Here is a 14,727-nt window from a genome sequence, read left to right as displayed (position 1 = left end):
GCAGCTGGCTGTATGTTGAGGGGCTGTCCTCCCACTGACTGTAACTCTACTTTGGCTTTCCGTTCTGAAGATGGCCAGTGTTCAGGTCTTGGTTGTAGAGACTGTTGTGGAGGGTGTCTTAGCTGATCAGGTGCTCCCACTGCTCTCGGAATGTCTCCACAGAGGTATTGCCCCACTGCTCTTGGAACATCTTCATACTGATATGGTTCCATTGCTTGTGGAACATCTCCTTGGAGATGTGGTTCCATTTGCAATTCATTTGGATCTCGGATCCGAGGGTCAGGATCATCCTCCTCCAATGTTTTTTGGTCTGGATAGTGAGCATTCTCTGGAATGAGTCCCTCCCACTGATCTGTACTAGTGTCTGTGTTCCAGAGAGCAGTGTCATCCTTTTGTACCTTTCCGGATTCATTGAATATGACATGCCGACTGGAAAACACAGTCCGTTTTTCAGTGTCTAGGAGTTTGTAGGCTTGCTTTCTATGTGTGTAGCCAATCATTATGGCTTTGCGCCCCTTGGAGTAAAACTTCCCTTGCCTTTTGTCTTTCAGAATCAAGGCATATGCTTGGCATCCAAAAGGGCGAAATAAAGTTGGATCAACTCTCCTTTTAAACAGTATTTCATATGGGGTCTTTCCATGGAGTCCTTTGGCTGGGCGGCATGCTATGATATATGCAGCTGTTTGCATGGCTACCCAGAATGACTTTGGGAGCTTGGAATCATGGAGCATAATGGTTGCTAATGTAGCCAATGTCTGATTCATGCATTCTGCAATGCCATTTTGTTCCGGAGTATCTGCAGCTGTAGTTTCTTGGATGACACCATCTCCTCAGAGTTGATTTTCGAATGCATTGCCAGTATATTCTCCTCCCCCATCGCTCCAGAGGAATTCTGTGTATAGTGGAGTGAAGTTTTCTTCTCCCAAATGAGTCCGGAAGAATGTTTGGACATCTTCTTTCCATTGCTTGTATCATTCCAGTGCTTCACTTTTATGTTTTAGGAAATATATCCATGGAAATTTGGAGAAATCATCTACAATGATAATCCAGTACTGAAAGCCCTCCCTGGAAGTTGGTTTGATCGGTCCTCCAACATCTGTGTGCACAATTTGTATGGGGCACTTGGCTCAGTTTCCTCCAGTGGACTTGAAAGGTAATTTCTTCATCTTTCCTAAAGCACAAGGTTCACAAAACTCCGGGGTTCCGGTAAGGGTGTCTATGTCCTGGAGCTGTCCTTTTGTAACCATTTGTTGCAAGTGGTCCATTCCAATGTGTCCCATTCTCCTATGCAATAAATTTACATCTACTGCTGCAAAAGCTGACTCCGGGTTGATTTTGGGTTTTGCTTGGATGTGATAAAGTTCTCGCTTGTGTAACGCAGTGAGGATAAGTTTCTCCTTTGTCCAAATTTCACAAGCATTTGACCCTGCTGGAAAAAGTGTTGATAACCCCGTTTTGGACAATTTGTGGACAAAGACGAGTGCTAACGTGAAGTTTGGCACAAGTAAGACATTTGACAGTGCAATATTGTAGTTCTTTTTGCCAACAGTTGCTTGTAGGATTACTGTTCCAATTCCAATGGCATTTACAGAGGATTCATTCCCAAAACTGATTGTCCTTGGAGGATGCAGAACATGGTATGTTCCTGGCTCAAACCAGGAGCGGTGAGGGACCATGTGGGATGTTGCTCCAGAGTCAATAATAATTGTTGTTTTGGTCTTATCGGGTTCCGACACAAGGTAAGCTTGAATGTGTTTAGCAAGGGGCTTGGAAATATGTACATGATCCAATGCAATATGACTCTGTTCCTCCTCGGAGTCAGATCCGGATGATTGCTCCGCTGTTACGATCTCTATTGGACATTCAAGGACTACTCATTTGTTTTTACTCATTGGTTATACCATCGGACCGATGACTCATTTCCTTCACGTACACTTCCGTTCCTCTCGCATTCACAGTACCTATCATAGTACTTAGTCTTCAACAGACGGACCTGCCCTAGGTAGGACCTAACTCCTATCACCAATTCCTTTCCATTATAAATACCATGTAATAGCAGTAGTATTCTCCAATACGATTCTACGCAGTTTACGCTTACAAAGCTAGACTCCTAAGATCAGACTTCTACTCAGAAGAAGACCAACTCTCGTTGGAAGACCTCCACTCAGAACTACGTTCTCGAACTTGTCTTCGGATAAGTCTCTTTATAAAACCTTGACAAACCCTCAGACTTTGTTAAGCACTTCGTGCGTAACATCCGCTGTATTTGCCTTTTCCTTCTCTTTTCCTTTATCCTTGTGTCTTTCCTTTCCCTTCTTCTTTTGACCTTTTTCAGCTGACTGAAGTGTTTGACACTCTAAGGTGTTGTGTGCTTTGGCTTTGTGGAAGTCACACCACTTCTCCTCGGATTTGAGTGCTGATTTGGAACCTCCAGGGGCCTTCCCTGACTGTCGTGCAACTTCTGCAGTGATCCGGATCTCAAATGCATCAAAGGTAAGTTTATTTTCTTCAATCGTGTTGATTACTGATGACTGAAATATTTGCCATTCAGGAGTGCATGGGAGAGATTGGAGAAGAGCGAAAGCCATGAGTTTGGTATCAACTCCTAGTTTCATTCCGGAGAGGTGTGAATCAATTGTCTGGATTTTTGCAATGTGGTCCTGGATAGGTAATGTCCCATCCCAGGACAATTTGGTGAGTTGCTGGAATGAATAGAAGGCCGAGGCAATATTGGACGTTTGATGGAGTGAGACACGTTTATCAAATAACTCCTTGGAGCTGGTGAGGTCTCCAGTCCTCATTAGGAGGGCATCAGAGATGTCGTCCTGGATGATTCCATGTGCCTTCTCATCCTTAAGTATCCAGGTAATCTCAGGATCCTCCGAGGAGGTAGGTTTTCCCGGTGAGGGCTTAAGCTCCTCTCCAGTAACAACCTGGAGAACTTTTTCCTGACATAGCTTTGAGATGATCCGGAGTTTCCATATCTGAAAATTGTTGGGTCCAGTGAGAACTGGACATGCGGATGTATCGCGTGCTGTGGTCATAGTTCCGAGGTTGTCGTTTCAAATAAGAATTATTTCCTGCATAGCTTTTGCGCACCAGGGCTCATAACCTAATAAAACTAAGTGAAACTCAGCCGCTGCCCGAGAGGCTATAGAAACGACTGAGGTATTCCTATACTAAACCCCCTACTACTTATAGTCAGAGGTGCTACTCGCTACAGTATAATGACTCCTAGAAGTACAATTGTGCTCCTAGGAGAACAATGGCTGCTTCGGCAGAGACCAGGTTTATCCGGTTTTGTCAGTTCACCCCATCGTCTGATGAAGTCTTCCATTTCCTTGACAATGTCAAAGTGTTACATCTGGGAATAGGTTTCATCCGATTTTACCAAGCTTGTAAAGAATACAATCCTGGTTGTTTAGCCAAAAGGGTTGTTCACCCGCTCATGTCACTGTTCAAACTGATGACTGCCAACTAATATGAAGAGACTGTGCAAACTCAGGAGAGAACATCACTCCTTGCCCTCTCTATCCTATGCTTGCTTTTGCATCCAACCTACATTAATCCATGGTTCTTCATTAACTTGTGACAACGTATTTGCCAACATTACCCCTTTCCCTCTCAAAATTAGAGTTGAAGATCCACATATCCTACTCAAACTTTCAGAGGCTTTGGATTTCACAGAAATTGTCAACCTTGGTTTTTTTGTTTATCGCAATCCATCTACTAAAAATTGGTATTACCAGATATATGGAGAACCCCCATTGTCAGCTTCAGCCAACAATAAACGGCACAATGACATAGCCAACCTCATTTTTTCCCATCAACCATCATCACCATCTCTCAGGGGTCCCATCTACGTGATGAAAAATGGTCTACTTTCACATTCTTCGTGGTTTGACAATCCCAGATTTACGGCTGAAAGATTGGCACACACCATCTGGTGGTACTATAGAAGCAATACCTCCCCCAATGTTGAAAACCAAAACCGTCTCCTTTTTCACACCCTTTCCAATTTCTAATGTCCCTCAAAACTATTCACATTATCTCAAAAATGGTCCACCTACAAAAAAGAGTATGTCCACAACTTCTTCACTTAACTTTGTACGCTCATTGCCTTCCAGCAATTTCCTCTTTTTTTTTTTTTTTTCAAGCTGCTCTATTCTTTCCAGGTTGTGAAAAACCTGTCATTGTCAATGTCCCATCCAACCATGATGTCATCATTCCCCATCCAATCTCTGTATCCGATATCTGTTCAGACCTTTATTTTCCTCCCCTCTTTGACACTGCTCTCAGCACTCTGCACCAACAAGGAAACGTAGAGATTGACTCTGACAATGACAATTTGCATTTTCAAACTACATTTGTCGACGACCATTCATCAACTGGCAACTCAACTTCCACCCATCTCCCACAAGCAACTGACAAAATTCCTATATTGTGTCATACCGTCTATTGCTTCCCTTCTTCCTGTGCAACTCATTTTTATCTCAAAAACTGATTCACTTTCTTTTACGCAGACCAATCAGCAATTGACAACCGCCTCAAAAAAAAACTTGTTGCTGGTTTTCTTGGTCAAACAATATTTCCCCTTTGCGGATGTTGCCCCCTGAAAGGTCCCATTGTAGCCGTTAAACACTTGCGTTCACAGCCTGACAACACTAGCCACATTGTAGAACAAGACTTACACCTTCTAAACATACTACTAGCCAGGTTTGTTTAACTTAAGTCATTGCGACATTTTTCTCAAAAACTTTCTCCAGTTCCATAGTGCACTATGTACTGCCTTGATGTAGACAACATTCGTAGCAATTCTTTTCTCTGCTATATATTTTAATGTGAAGCCTATTCTCCTATTCAAACAATCATTCCTCCTTCACAACATATTTTGCTAATACTAGTACATGCCCTACTTTGACGCAGCAGTCTTCTCTAAAATGTAAATACTCTGAATTTTAAAATAAACTCACCATGCAAGCCACCCCGTTGGCCATGTGTACTCAGAATTTGAGACATCCCCTCACATATGCCTGCACTGAACGGTTCCTATTACTTTCACAATGTTTCCCCCTTCCAAACCGTTGGAAGAATAAGAGAGAGAGACAAGCCTCGTACGGCGTAGTACGAAGGCAAGTAGTGGCGCAGGCGCCAAACTGGGAAGGTCCAGTAGTTGGGGTAGCCCGTGCACCTAATATACCGCATCATTTTTTTTGGTTCCGTCTTCACTTATATACGCTGTTGTTGTCAGGCAGACACCTCAGATCTTCTGTCGAAGTCTGAGGTGAGACACTTTTATGATTAAACCTACGAGTACTTAGCTTATGCCTCATTTCCAGTTTACTTACTAGGTACATTCTTTTGAATATATATCAGATCTTCTGTCGAAGTCTGAGTTTACTTACTAGATCAAACCCGAACGATTTCACAAACTTCCAAAATCAACCACTTGTTCCTGGAAAATTATGCTTTGGTAGCTTGAATCCATTTCAACTCATTTGGTCGGCATGCCACCTCTTGCAACAACTACATCACTGGACTCTACATATTTCGGATGGGAGAGCCTTCCAAGCAACGCATGTGCTCCTTCAGCAATGGAGTGTCCCCTCGGTTTCACTGTCAAAAACAACTCGCCATTGTGAAATTCAATCCCCTTGATTTGTCCTTCAAGCCACACGGTGACCGGCTTTCCTGTACTACACTCACAAAAAACAGCTGGGATTTCTGTTGGTGTCAACGGTCCTGGTCCCCAAAAGACCTCGTGAGACACTCCATCAATGGAGTACAACCCTTGTTCTCTACAAAAATTGAGCTCTCTACTGCTAAGGACGCTAGCTACTCACTTTTCAGACATTGTTGTGGTATGACACTTCCTTCCCCATCATTCAAAATTGTCTTCATTTAATGTCTAAATTCCAGTACATTCATTCTTCTCCACATCATCATTTCGATCGTCACCAGTGATCACATGACCGTCAACTCCCATTACCAGGGATGCCCGTAGGGCCGTGTATAATCACTAAGCACTAGGATGTAGCATACACACACATCTGTCGACTGGTTTGGAGTCTGAGTCCTAACGACCTTTCTGTTATGATAGACAAACTTACAAAACACATCTCCAACCCCACACTCCATATACGACTCGGATCAACCTCGATAGACGCCACCCTTACTTCGGACAAGAATATGGTTTCGCGAGCAAGTGCAATGTACATGCTATTTGGTATATATTATTCTGAATCACTTCCGGAGCTCTCTGATCCCGAACTCGAGTCTGAAGAATGTTCACTATCATCGTGTCTCCGCCCCCCACCTATACCCCCAAGGTCTCCAACATTGGAGGTACCTTGTTCAAACAGCCGCATCCTTTCCTCAAGCTGCCTAATTTTCTCAGCCTCTACGTCCTCATCCATGCTCTTGCGTTTCAGACCACCTGTGCCGGTCCCCTTCCCAGCGCGACTGCGTTTGGTAGCTTGTTGTTTCAGTGGTCGCAGTACAAAGTTGTATAGTTTGGTGAGAACGTTGACAGGAAGTAAATCGATTTCAAGTTCGATTTCTTCAGTGCTCTAAACCGCAGCACTGAGCTGTGATTAAGGGAAGCGAGTTGGAGGTTACTCACATCGCGTATTTCAGGCACACCGTCATGTATAATCTGGATAACTTTTTCTAATTTTGTACCATCCAGCTTCTGTATTGCCTCACTGAGATCTTTTTTCTGGTCAAAAGTGAGGGTATCGTCTTCGTGGAGCTGCTTCTTTCCTTTACGCTTCGTCGATACATTTCCGTGCGTAGATCCTTTGACTGGGCGTATATAAGAAGGTTTAGAGTGAGACCCTGTAGACGCTCTTTCTCGTTTCTCTTTTTTCTTCTTTTCTTTGACAGGCTTAGAACCTTTCAAAGCCGCGAGGTTACCGCGCATAGTCTCTATTTGGCTTTCCATTGCCGCAATCGCACCTGCTATTCAATAAATTATCAACCCTCTCGCCATGTGAACACCACTCACGAGCCCGTTCGTCTTCGCTATCATCAGGATCTTCTTCTTCTTCTAAGTCCTCACTCATCTCCCTTAATGGTGGCAGCCCTTTCCATTTTTCATCAAACAATCGCTGTAATTCGATCCCAGCTTGGTTGACTGGAGTCCCTGAAGGGTTAAACTGAAAACAATTCCGAATCATGAGCTTGAAATCATCAAAGAACTTGAAAGCGTTTGAGTAGTCGTGATTCTCGAGTTTTTTCCGCATGGTTGACATATCCATTGGCTTCTTAATCGTTTTTGGATATGTGGGAATATCCAGTTTTATCCAATCTAGCCGATTGAGCCATCAGAAAACGTTATATGAGAGTCTAGTAAGAAACGCACCAACGGGTTCATAAAATGGATGTGCAAATGTCCAATGTTGCTTCCTATAGAGATCTTGCAGTAGCTTCCCGCAGAACTTGAGTTGTTCTGTCGTACCATCATTCTTCAAGCCCTTGGTCCGACGAATTTTTTTGGGTGCATCAGCATATGGCAGATCCTTTGGCGGAGGGGGATGTATCTCGCGCTTAGGTCGCCCAACCGCTTGATCCGTGTCAGAGCGTCGTATAACAGGGATGGAGGTAGACGTGCGTCGTACAGGAAGCATTTTTTTAAGCGCAGCAGGCGGTGTTGTGGCCCTTTTTACAAAAGGTTTACTCTAATGAGTTCGAGTAAGCCTCGGTCATATACTACAAAACAGCACTTATTACATACCTCAGCCTGAGGAGGGAGTTGCTTTATCTGTTTATCAAATACAGCTTCTACTCGCCTGCCCATTTGTGAAATGGCATGGTCTGGTCCATTAAATGTGACACAATTGTTGAAGACAAGGCGAACATCCAATATAAAGTCTTCGGCGGTGAGATATCGTGGATGAGGATCTGGATCCAATTTTGCGGGATTTGAAGATAGAAGCTTGCGCTCAATTGTCGCGAGGTCCATTGGCTTCTTAATAATCGAAGGATAATGCGGAATATTTAGAACAACAGGGTCAACAGGAAGCAAGAAGGGGCCAGAATCCTTCAACTTCTTTAACGACCGTATCGTGGATAGACAAAAGCGATATTGAGCCACGCTAATTGAGGACTCGTGTACACGAGGCTTAAATGATAATCCTGCAGCCTCATCATTCATATGGATTGAAGCTATTGCCGTGGGAGGGGAATCGGACTCCTAAAATAAGAGATAAATTAGTGTGTTCTGAAAGCCAGCACACAAGCAAGCTTGCATTAGGAATATTTTCGGAAAACATTCGGACACGTTTCGCTGGGGGTGGCTTTGTTTCTTCATCCACATAATCACTCTCTTGTACACCATAACGCGATAACGTGGAATCGTCCACGCGTGCGTGCGGCCTGGATACTATGAAAGGTTAACTTTTGGTAAGATGGGATAACAACGCATGAGCATACCCGCAATTGAATGCGAACAACTATTGCCTGGAGTCGATAATCTATCCACGGTAGCGCAATCAGCATCGTTCTGCACATCAGTAGCGCCATTGCCCTGGTTGGTGATATCTGTTGCTTCATCTACCACCACAAAATTGGAGTCTTGTGGTAATTCTGAGAGAACCATGAGCTACCAAAAAACAGGCGATAAAGCAATCTTGTTAACCTGTGCAAAATGTATCTGACTTCTGCAGGTCCATCGTCGCGTCATGATTTTGAGGGCATGAATCAGAAGCGACCATAGTCTCCAATTCGCTAGAAGTAGAAATTCGCCTGGCGTCGGTATTGAGGCTCTTGAGTAATTTGACTGTGACAAGCAGCTTCTGATTAGGATAAGGCTACGAAGAACCGCTAGACAAAAATAACAGTACCTTCGACTGTGGGGATTAAGTCCCTGTTTTCTGTTGTAGTATTCATGCCAGTGAATGACGATTGGTTGTAACGTGACGCCGTGTCACGAATCTTGTGACTGAACTGCTGCTGTAAGGCGAGTCAAAAGAAGAATTTGGGGGGCAAGAAATCCACCTAGTCATTCAGTGATATTCAGTCTTTATAGGCAAGGTGAATTAAGGTTCGATCTCATTTCACACAGCCGACAGGAAGTCTTCATCACTTCATTTCAGTACGTTTGCTGGCTACTTGATGTCATACCAGGCTATTGGATCCCACTATCGACTCTACTATAGCTATATCTATTTTCTTGCGTCTCTCGAAACCTTTGGAATAAATGGCTTGAGCTGGTTGTCTTGCCATGCTGCGGAGATAGAAAACAAAGTTTGAGGTGAAGGTTAGCCACATCGCTTCGATACCATAATGTCAGTCACACTTACCAGTTGTCCATTGAGGATCTTCTTCTGCGAGTTTTGCGTATTTAAGCAACGCTTCTCGAGGCTGAAGGTTGAAATAAAGAGAAGGTCATAAGGAAACCCGACAACAGATCGGATCATGTTGCATATCTCACTCACATCTTGATCCCGCGTTGTGTCTCGTACCAAGCTCTGTACCACATGCTGCGTGGCACTTGCTCCCACTCGTCCACCACGGCCAGGGCCCATTACAGGCAATTCTGGTCGTCTGCTCTTTCTTGGATCCATCCTTTCCTTTTCTCGCTTTCTTTTTCCTCCCTTTGTCATCCCATCTCCCTCACGAAACATCGGCAGTGCATGAGGCGTGATGATTGATGGACTAGCTAGCATGTCGGACATGTCCTCTACGGTCGCTTGCTTCAATAAACCCTTAGCGAAAAGTAGTTTGGCACCGTTAATCGAAGTTGAAGGAGAATAGAGTACGCTGATAGTCCCATTGGCTTCACCTGTGATGATTTGATTGATTTTAGGGTGCCACTGAACTTTCACAGGATTAGATTCCATCCCGACTTCCTTTTCTATTTGAAGATTTTCCCGTCGCAAGAACACAAGTTTACCACTCCCAAATTTTGAGTCTGCGCCTTTCCCTGTCAAGATGTATTTCTCATCTGGGCTGAAAACCGCATTGGTGCCAGGATATAAGGAGGTGAGTCCTGTCCGCGTAACGATTGCCTGTTTGAAAGAGCGAAGATCCCATACTGATTAATACGGTCAATCAATCTCACCACAGCTAGCATACAAAATATTACATACATTTGACGGTATCATCCCCCCCTCGCGTAACGATAGACCAGCCGTCAACAGAGAATGTAATAGAACCGGTCTCAGTGCCCTTGGTGTGTGCTTCCTCTAAGGTCAAATTTGGACGCACAAAACTTGAAGAGGATTGCCATAAATGTAGGGCACCGTCGGTGCACGCTTGTGAAATAAGTGATTCAATGACAGGGAAATGTGTACTGAAGAGACAGATTGCGATAACTCGCGGGTATACTGACCTCCGCTAATCAGCCCTCCATCTGGGGAGTAAGCACAGGTTACCACTTTCGACCGCGCACCCCGTTGCCTGGACTTGACCACGATGACATCCATTTGTTTACGCCTGTTCTCGACATCCCATAATCTATTCATGGGAAATGATTATTTTGTGCCCAGTTATCATAGTGAAAGATCAAACGGACCTAATAGTAGAGTCAGCTGAACTCGTAATAAAATGCTGAGAATCCTTGGGATGCCATGCACATGATGATAACTCAAAAACATGACCTCTAAACAATCAGTACCATCATAAGTTTTCTTCAAACACCTCAACAACGAAGACCTACAGTGTACGTTTCATGTCGCGGATATACATGTCACCTTTTGCATACGTAGCCCTAAATCTGAATGAAAATTTCTAATTTCACTTACAGATATATATACGCACTGTTCTTCACCGTCACGGTCAAATAGTTTTGCCTGGGTTGTACCAGATATGACGAGGAAACGCTTTCCATCGTGGGAGTACTTAAGGTCATTCACCTGAGAAGAAAAATCAACAGTTCCAACAATAAAACATTTATGAGGAAGCATACATAACATGGTCCTGCAGGCTCCCAGCTCTTGAATGAACGTGATTGTGTGTTCATACCACCGAAATCCCACAGCTTGACATCATAGTCGTGTGAGCCGCTAAGCACCCGAGAACCGGATGGATCAAGTGCAAGCGCAGATATGACCTTGGTATGTTCTTTCAACTTTGCTTCATGAGAGAACGGAAACGAGATATCCCTGGCCTCAAAAATAGGATTGTCGCATATTTCATCGCTATGATCAGACGGAGCTCTCCGTAACAATGACTTTGGATCCTGGTTTAGATTCCGCTCGAGCACATCCTGTGGACTCTGTCGATATGCCGTGAATGTCAGTATGACAAACAACGAATCCGCACTTACTTGCCCCTCAAATTTCATCGTATCGTCATACTGTTAATGAAAAGGTTAAGGTTTATACTATTGAAGCACGATATGAAACAAACCTCTTTGCGTTTGGTAGTGTCAAATGATTGAGGTTTTGCAAGTTTCCTCCCACAAACCTTTCCAAACGAGGTGATCCCTATTGAGCTCAGTATATCAGCCATGGTAGTGTACCAGCTAAATTCGTATCGATAAACCGAGAATACACGTATAAGCGGACTAAACGGAGTATGAATTATCTTGCTGTGCCGACGACCGGCATCTGACACTGTCAGAGTCTAACCTCGAGGACAACATGAGGCGCCACATCCGCAAAGAACGAAAAGCCATTGCCCTCGAACTCCATTGGCATGGTATCCCAGACTGCCAAATTTCATGCTACCTAGGAATATGTGAGAGAACCGTCAGGAAGATTTGCCAAACCTACCAAGAAACTGGAGGGCTCAAAAGGATATCAATGTGCTCAGGAAGGCCTAGGAAATTGACCAACCTACATGTGATGGTTAGTGCAGCTACAATTAATATAAAAAACCACTAACCTTCAAGAAGTTCTTAGAAGGCTGTATAGAAAGACAGCCAGGCATAATAATCACTGAGCTGCAGGACCTATGAGAAGTTTGTGGAGTCCAGGTCTCATTGATGACAATATTGAGGACTTTGCAGTGGCAGGGATTTACAATGAAAAAGGCGAGTCTCTCATCATATATATCAGACAGTCTCTGCTTAGACTCACTTTCCCAGGTGACTCATCCTGTCTATGAGTGTGATAAAGACGATTATATTATGATACACAATTTTTGGACTTATAACTTTCAATTTCTTCTGTGTGTCCTTGATATTTGACCACAAAAGAACATTTGTGCGTAATACAGCCACCTGCATTCAGTGTACCATCAATGTTGTAGATGGGAATAGGAATAGATACATCTAATTTCACAAGGGGGGTCTGGCCTGCTCTGCCCAGACCGGATCTAAGAAGATACTATTTGTCCCTGAATCAAGCAGTGTACTTGTTGGGTGTACTATGCTTTGGGCAAGGTTTTCGACACCAACATTTAGATGGATCTCTTTTTGGAATAAATATGTGCGCATCAGCGTATATCTTGGGATTCTGATGGGAAGTGGCTCCGAAGAAGAAGAAGAACTATCCAAAAAAACATGTTTTTCTACTTTAGTATTTTCTATATTTCTATTTTTATTTTACCAAAATTAAGCACCCTAGTATTTGTCCCGCTGGGGCTATACTCCTGGGGAGACACTGGTGCAGCAGAAGTATCATATATATTACAATTACATTTTCTGTTATAAGTACATACATACTTCTGATGGTAATTTGGGACTCATCCTGTGAAGGATAGCATTGACATCCACGGTTTTGGTTGTGCCAACATGATGACTTGTTTGATGTGTAAAGTAAAAATAAAAATGTAACTGGGGGTCCCCGCTTGCTATTTGCTGATCTACCTCTTCCCAGCTGAGTATCAGATGTCAATCTCTGACTACCCACACTATAATATTTGAAAATGTATGTAAAGTTATAGTAATAAAACCTGGTCTGAATAGCTGTCAGGGGGTAGTCTGCTTGTGGAGCTGTCAACCCTTCTCCAGCTGGTGGAGGCAAGTGCCTGGCCTGGTCAGAGGAAAGCAAAGAAGGAGTTTTGTATGTAAATTCTAATCAACAGTGGTTCCACACCAACTACTGAGCTAAGTACTCCCCCTTAACACTGGGGACATTGTATTGTTTGGTTTTGATTCTTTCTAGTTCCTTGTCCTGAAGAGCAACAGAATTGGGGCACACACTTTTGTTCCGCTGGCTAGCAAATGCTCAACACCAGTCTGGCCCAAAAGTCTTATCTTTTGAAAGACTCCACTTAACCCTGTGGTCTGGTTTTGCACAAAATGTGGGGGAGTAAAATACTGAGTCCTAGTGTGACAACCAAAGTTTTTATATTTTATACTCTGGCGCACAACTATCACAAGCAAAGAGAGGTGAGTGGAGGAGAGATAATCTCCCTTAGGGTAGGACCGAGTAAGTCGCGGGTAAACAACAGGAGGACTCCCTGAGGAGTCTCCTTGATTCATTGGGGTTTGTATACATCTACAGACTATTTGTACATGTGTACTATACAGGCTAAGTGTGGTGGCTGATGATGTCATAGTGTGCAGCCCTTGTGACCAGCTCCACCACATGAGAGAGTTGTAACTAAAAATAAAAAGGAGCTGCACAGTGCAAGAAAGTGAAGACACAAATAAAGTTTGAAAATAAAAGGAAAGTGCTGCCTGGCACAGGTGTCCAAGGGAGAATGACAGTTAAAGAGGAGAATGAAAGTTGAAAGTCCGAAATTTGTGTTTTGTAACAATAAGACTATCCACAAATGGATATGGGATCAATGCCCCGTGGTTTTCTGGTGATGCGTCTTGTTCTTGGGGCAAGTGTACTGATCATTTACATTCAAGTGGACTCAGTGTTGGTGTTGATGTCAGCATACAGGTGGGCTGGGTGCTTGGTGGGGGGCTCAGTGTTTGAAACCAATGCTAAGTCTTGTTTTTTGACTAAAAGACAAATACTAAATTTGTTTTTGGCCCACAGGGTCATCTCTTGATTATTCAGGTGACAATGGTTGTGGCAACCATATTTTCAATTGACAATGCAGTGTCTATGATGGGCCTTGCACTTTATGGCCTGTTTGAGCTGCATGAATGCTTTCAGCTGCCCATGGAACTCAGCACTTGGTGCAAGGGGTATATCAACTTTGCGGGGTTTTTTCCTCTTAGTCTTAGTCACTGGAGTCACTGGCAGAGTCTAAGGAACATTGGGTGAGTGTTCACTAGCATACTTGCTTGCAGACTCACAATATTTATTCCATAGTTATTGCTTGAGTCTGAGCATTGTGTGCTTTGCTCACCATTGCCACCTTGAGTCCCAGTGGTTGTTCATATGGGACTGCTTGCCTGTGTCTCCTGATGTTTTGTAGTCCCCTCAAACCCCCTCTTGGTTTTGCCACTCAATGTCTGTTATGAAAGTAAAGGCTGTTTACAGGTAAGTCAACAACTAGCCCATTAGACAACAGCTAACATGCTTACCTCCAGGTTGGGGTTCAGTATTTGGGTGAGTCTTGGATGGTACTCTACTGGTGATGACTTATGGGGCTGACGCCTCTGTGATGCTGGCTCAGCAATCACCATGTATGATGGTGGGGTGTCTGTGCATGCCCATATGCCTGCAGCAGTTTTTATATTATCACATATACAATTCATATTATGGTATCTATTGAGAGTCCAAAACTTTCCTGACTTCTGTAAAGTATGAGCACTGAAATTACTTACTGCAATATTAAATGAAGTCATTACCTCCATTTATCTTGTATCCATCCTATAACACTTTTATATTTTTTTATACATATGATCAGACATCCTAAGCGGTATAAATTAATTTT

The 14,727-nt window shown here is 43.5% G+C and overlaps 2 protein-coding genes across 2 annotated transcripts; both read right to left on the bottom strand.

Moving 5' to 3' along the window:
- Positions 1-5,460: 5,460 nt before the first annotated feature.
- SERLADRAFT_454588 (uncharacterized protein) lies at positions 5,461-5,901 on the bottom strand (the record flags this gene model as incomplete). Its single annotated transcript, XM_007312068.1, has 2 exons — positions 5,461-5,814; positions 5,844-5,901. The coding sequence occupies 2 exons, from the start codon at positions 5,899-5,901 to the stop codon at positions 5,495-5,497; spliced, it is 378 nt and encodes a 125-aa protein (XP_007312130.1).
- Positions 5,902-6,233: 332 nt separating this feature from the next.
- On the bottom strand, positions 6,234-11,642 carry SERLADRAFT_431732 (uncharacterized protein; the record flags this gene model as incomplete). The annotated part of the gene is made up of 22 exons (XM_007312067.1): positions 6,234-6,569; positions 6,623-6,960; positions 7,007-7,309; positions 7,364-7,679; positions 7,736-8,194; positions 8,238-8,383; positions 8,434-8,586; positions 8,639-8,779; positions 8,844-8,952; positions 9,189-9,226; positions 9,303-9,363; positions 9,438-10,036; positions 10,092-10,256; positions 10,334-10,458; positions 10,517-10,603; positions 10,661-10,711; positions 10,762-10,856; positions 10,910-11,218; positions 11,270-11,299; positions 11,353-11,429; positions 11,488-11,509; positions 11,574-11,642. 22 exons carry the CDS (start codon positions 11,640-11,642, stop codon positions 6,234-6,236), a joined length of 4,029 nt encoding a protein of 1,342 aa, XP_007312129.1.
- Between the last annotated feature and the right edge of the window lie 3,085 nt (positions 11,643-14,727).

The sequence above is a fragment of the Serpula lacrymans genome, assembly GCF_000218685.1.
Source record: "Serpula lacrymans var. lacrymans S7.9 unplaced genomic scaffold SERLAscaffold_1, whole genome shotgun sequence".
Taxonomy (NCBI): Eukaryota; Fungi; Basidiomycota; class Agaricomycetes; order Boletales; family Serpulaceae; genus Serpula; species Serpula lacrymans.
Note: the sequence above shows the minus strand (reverse complement) of the source record. Positions and strands in the feature narration are given on the sequence as shown.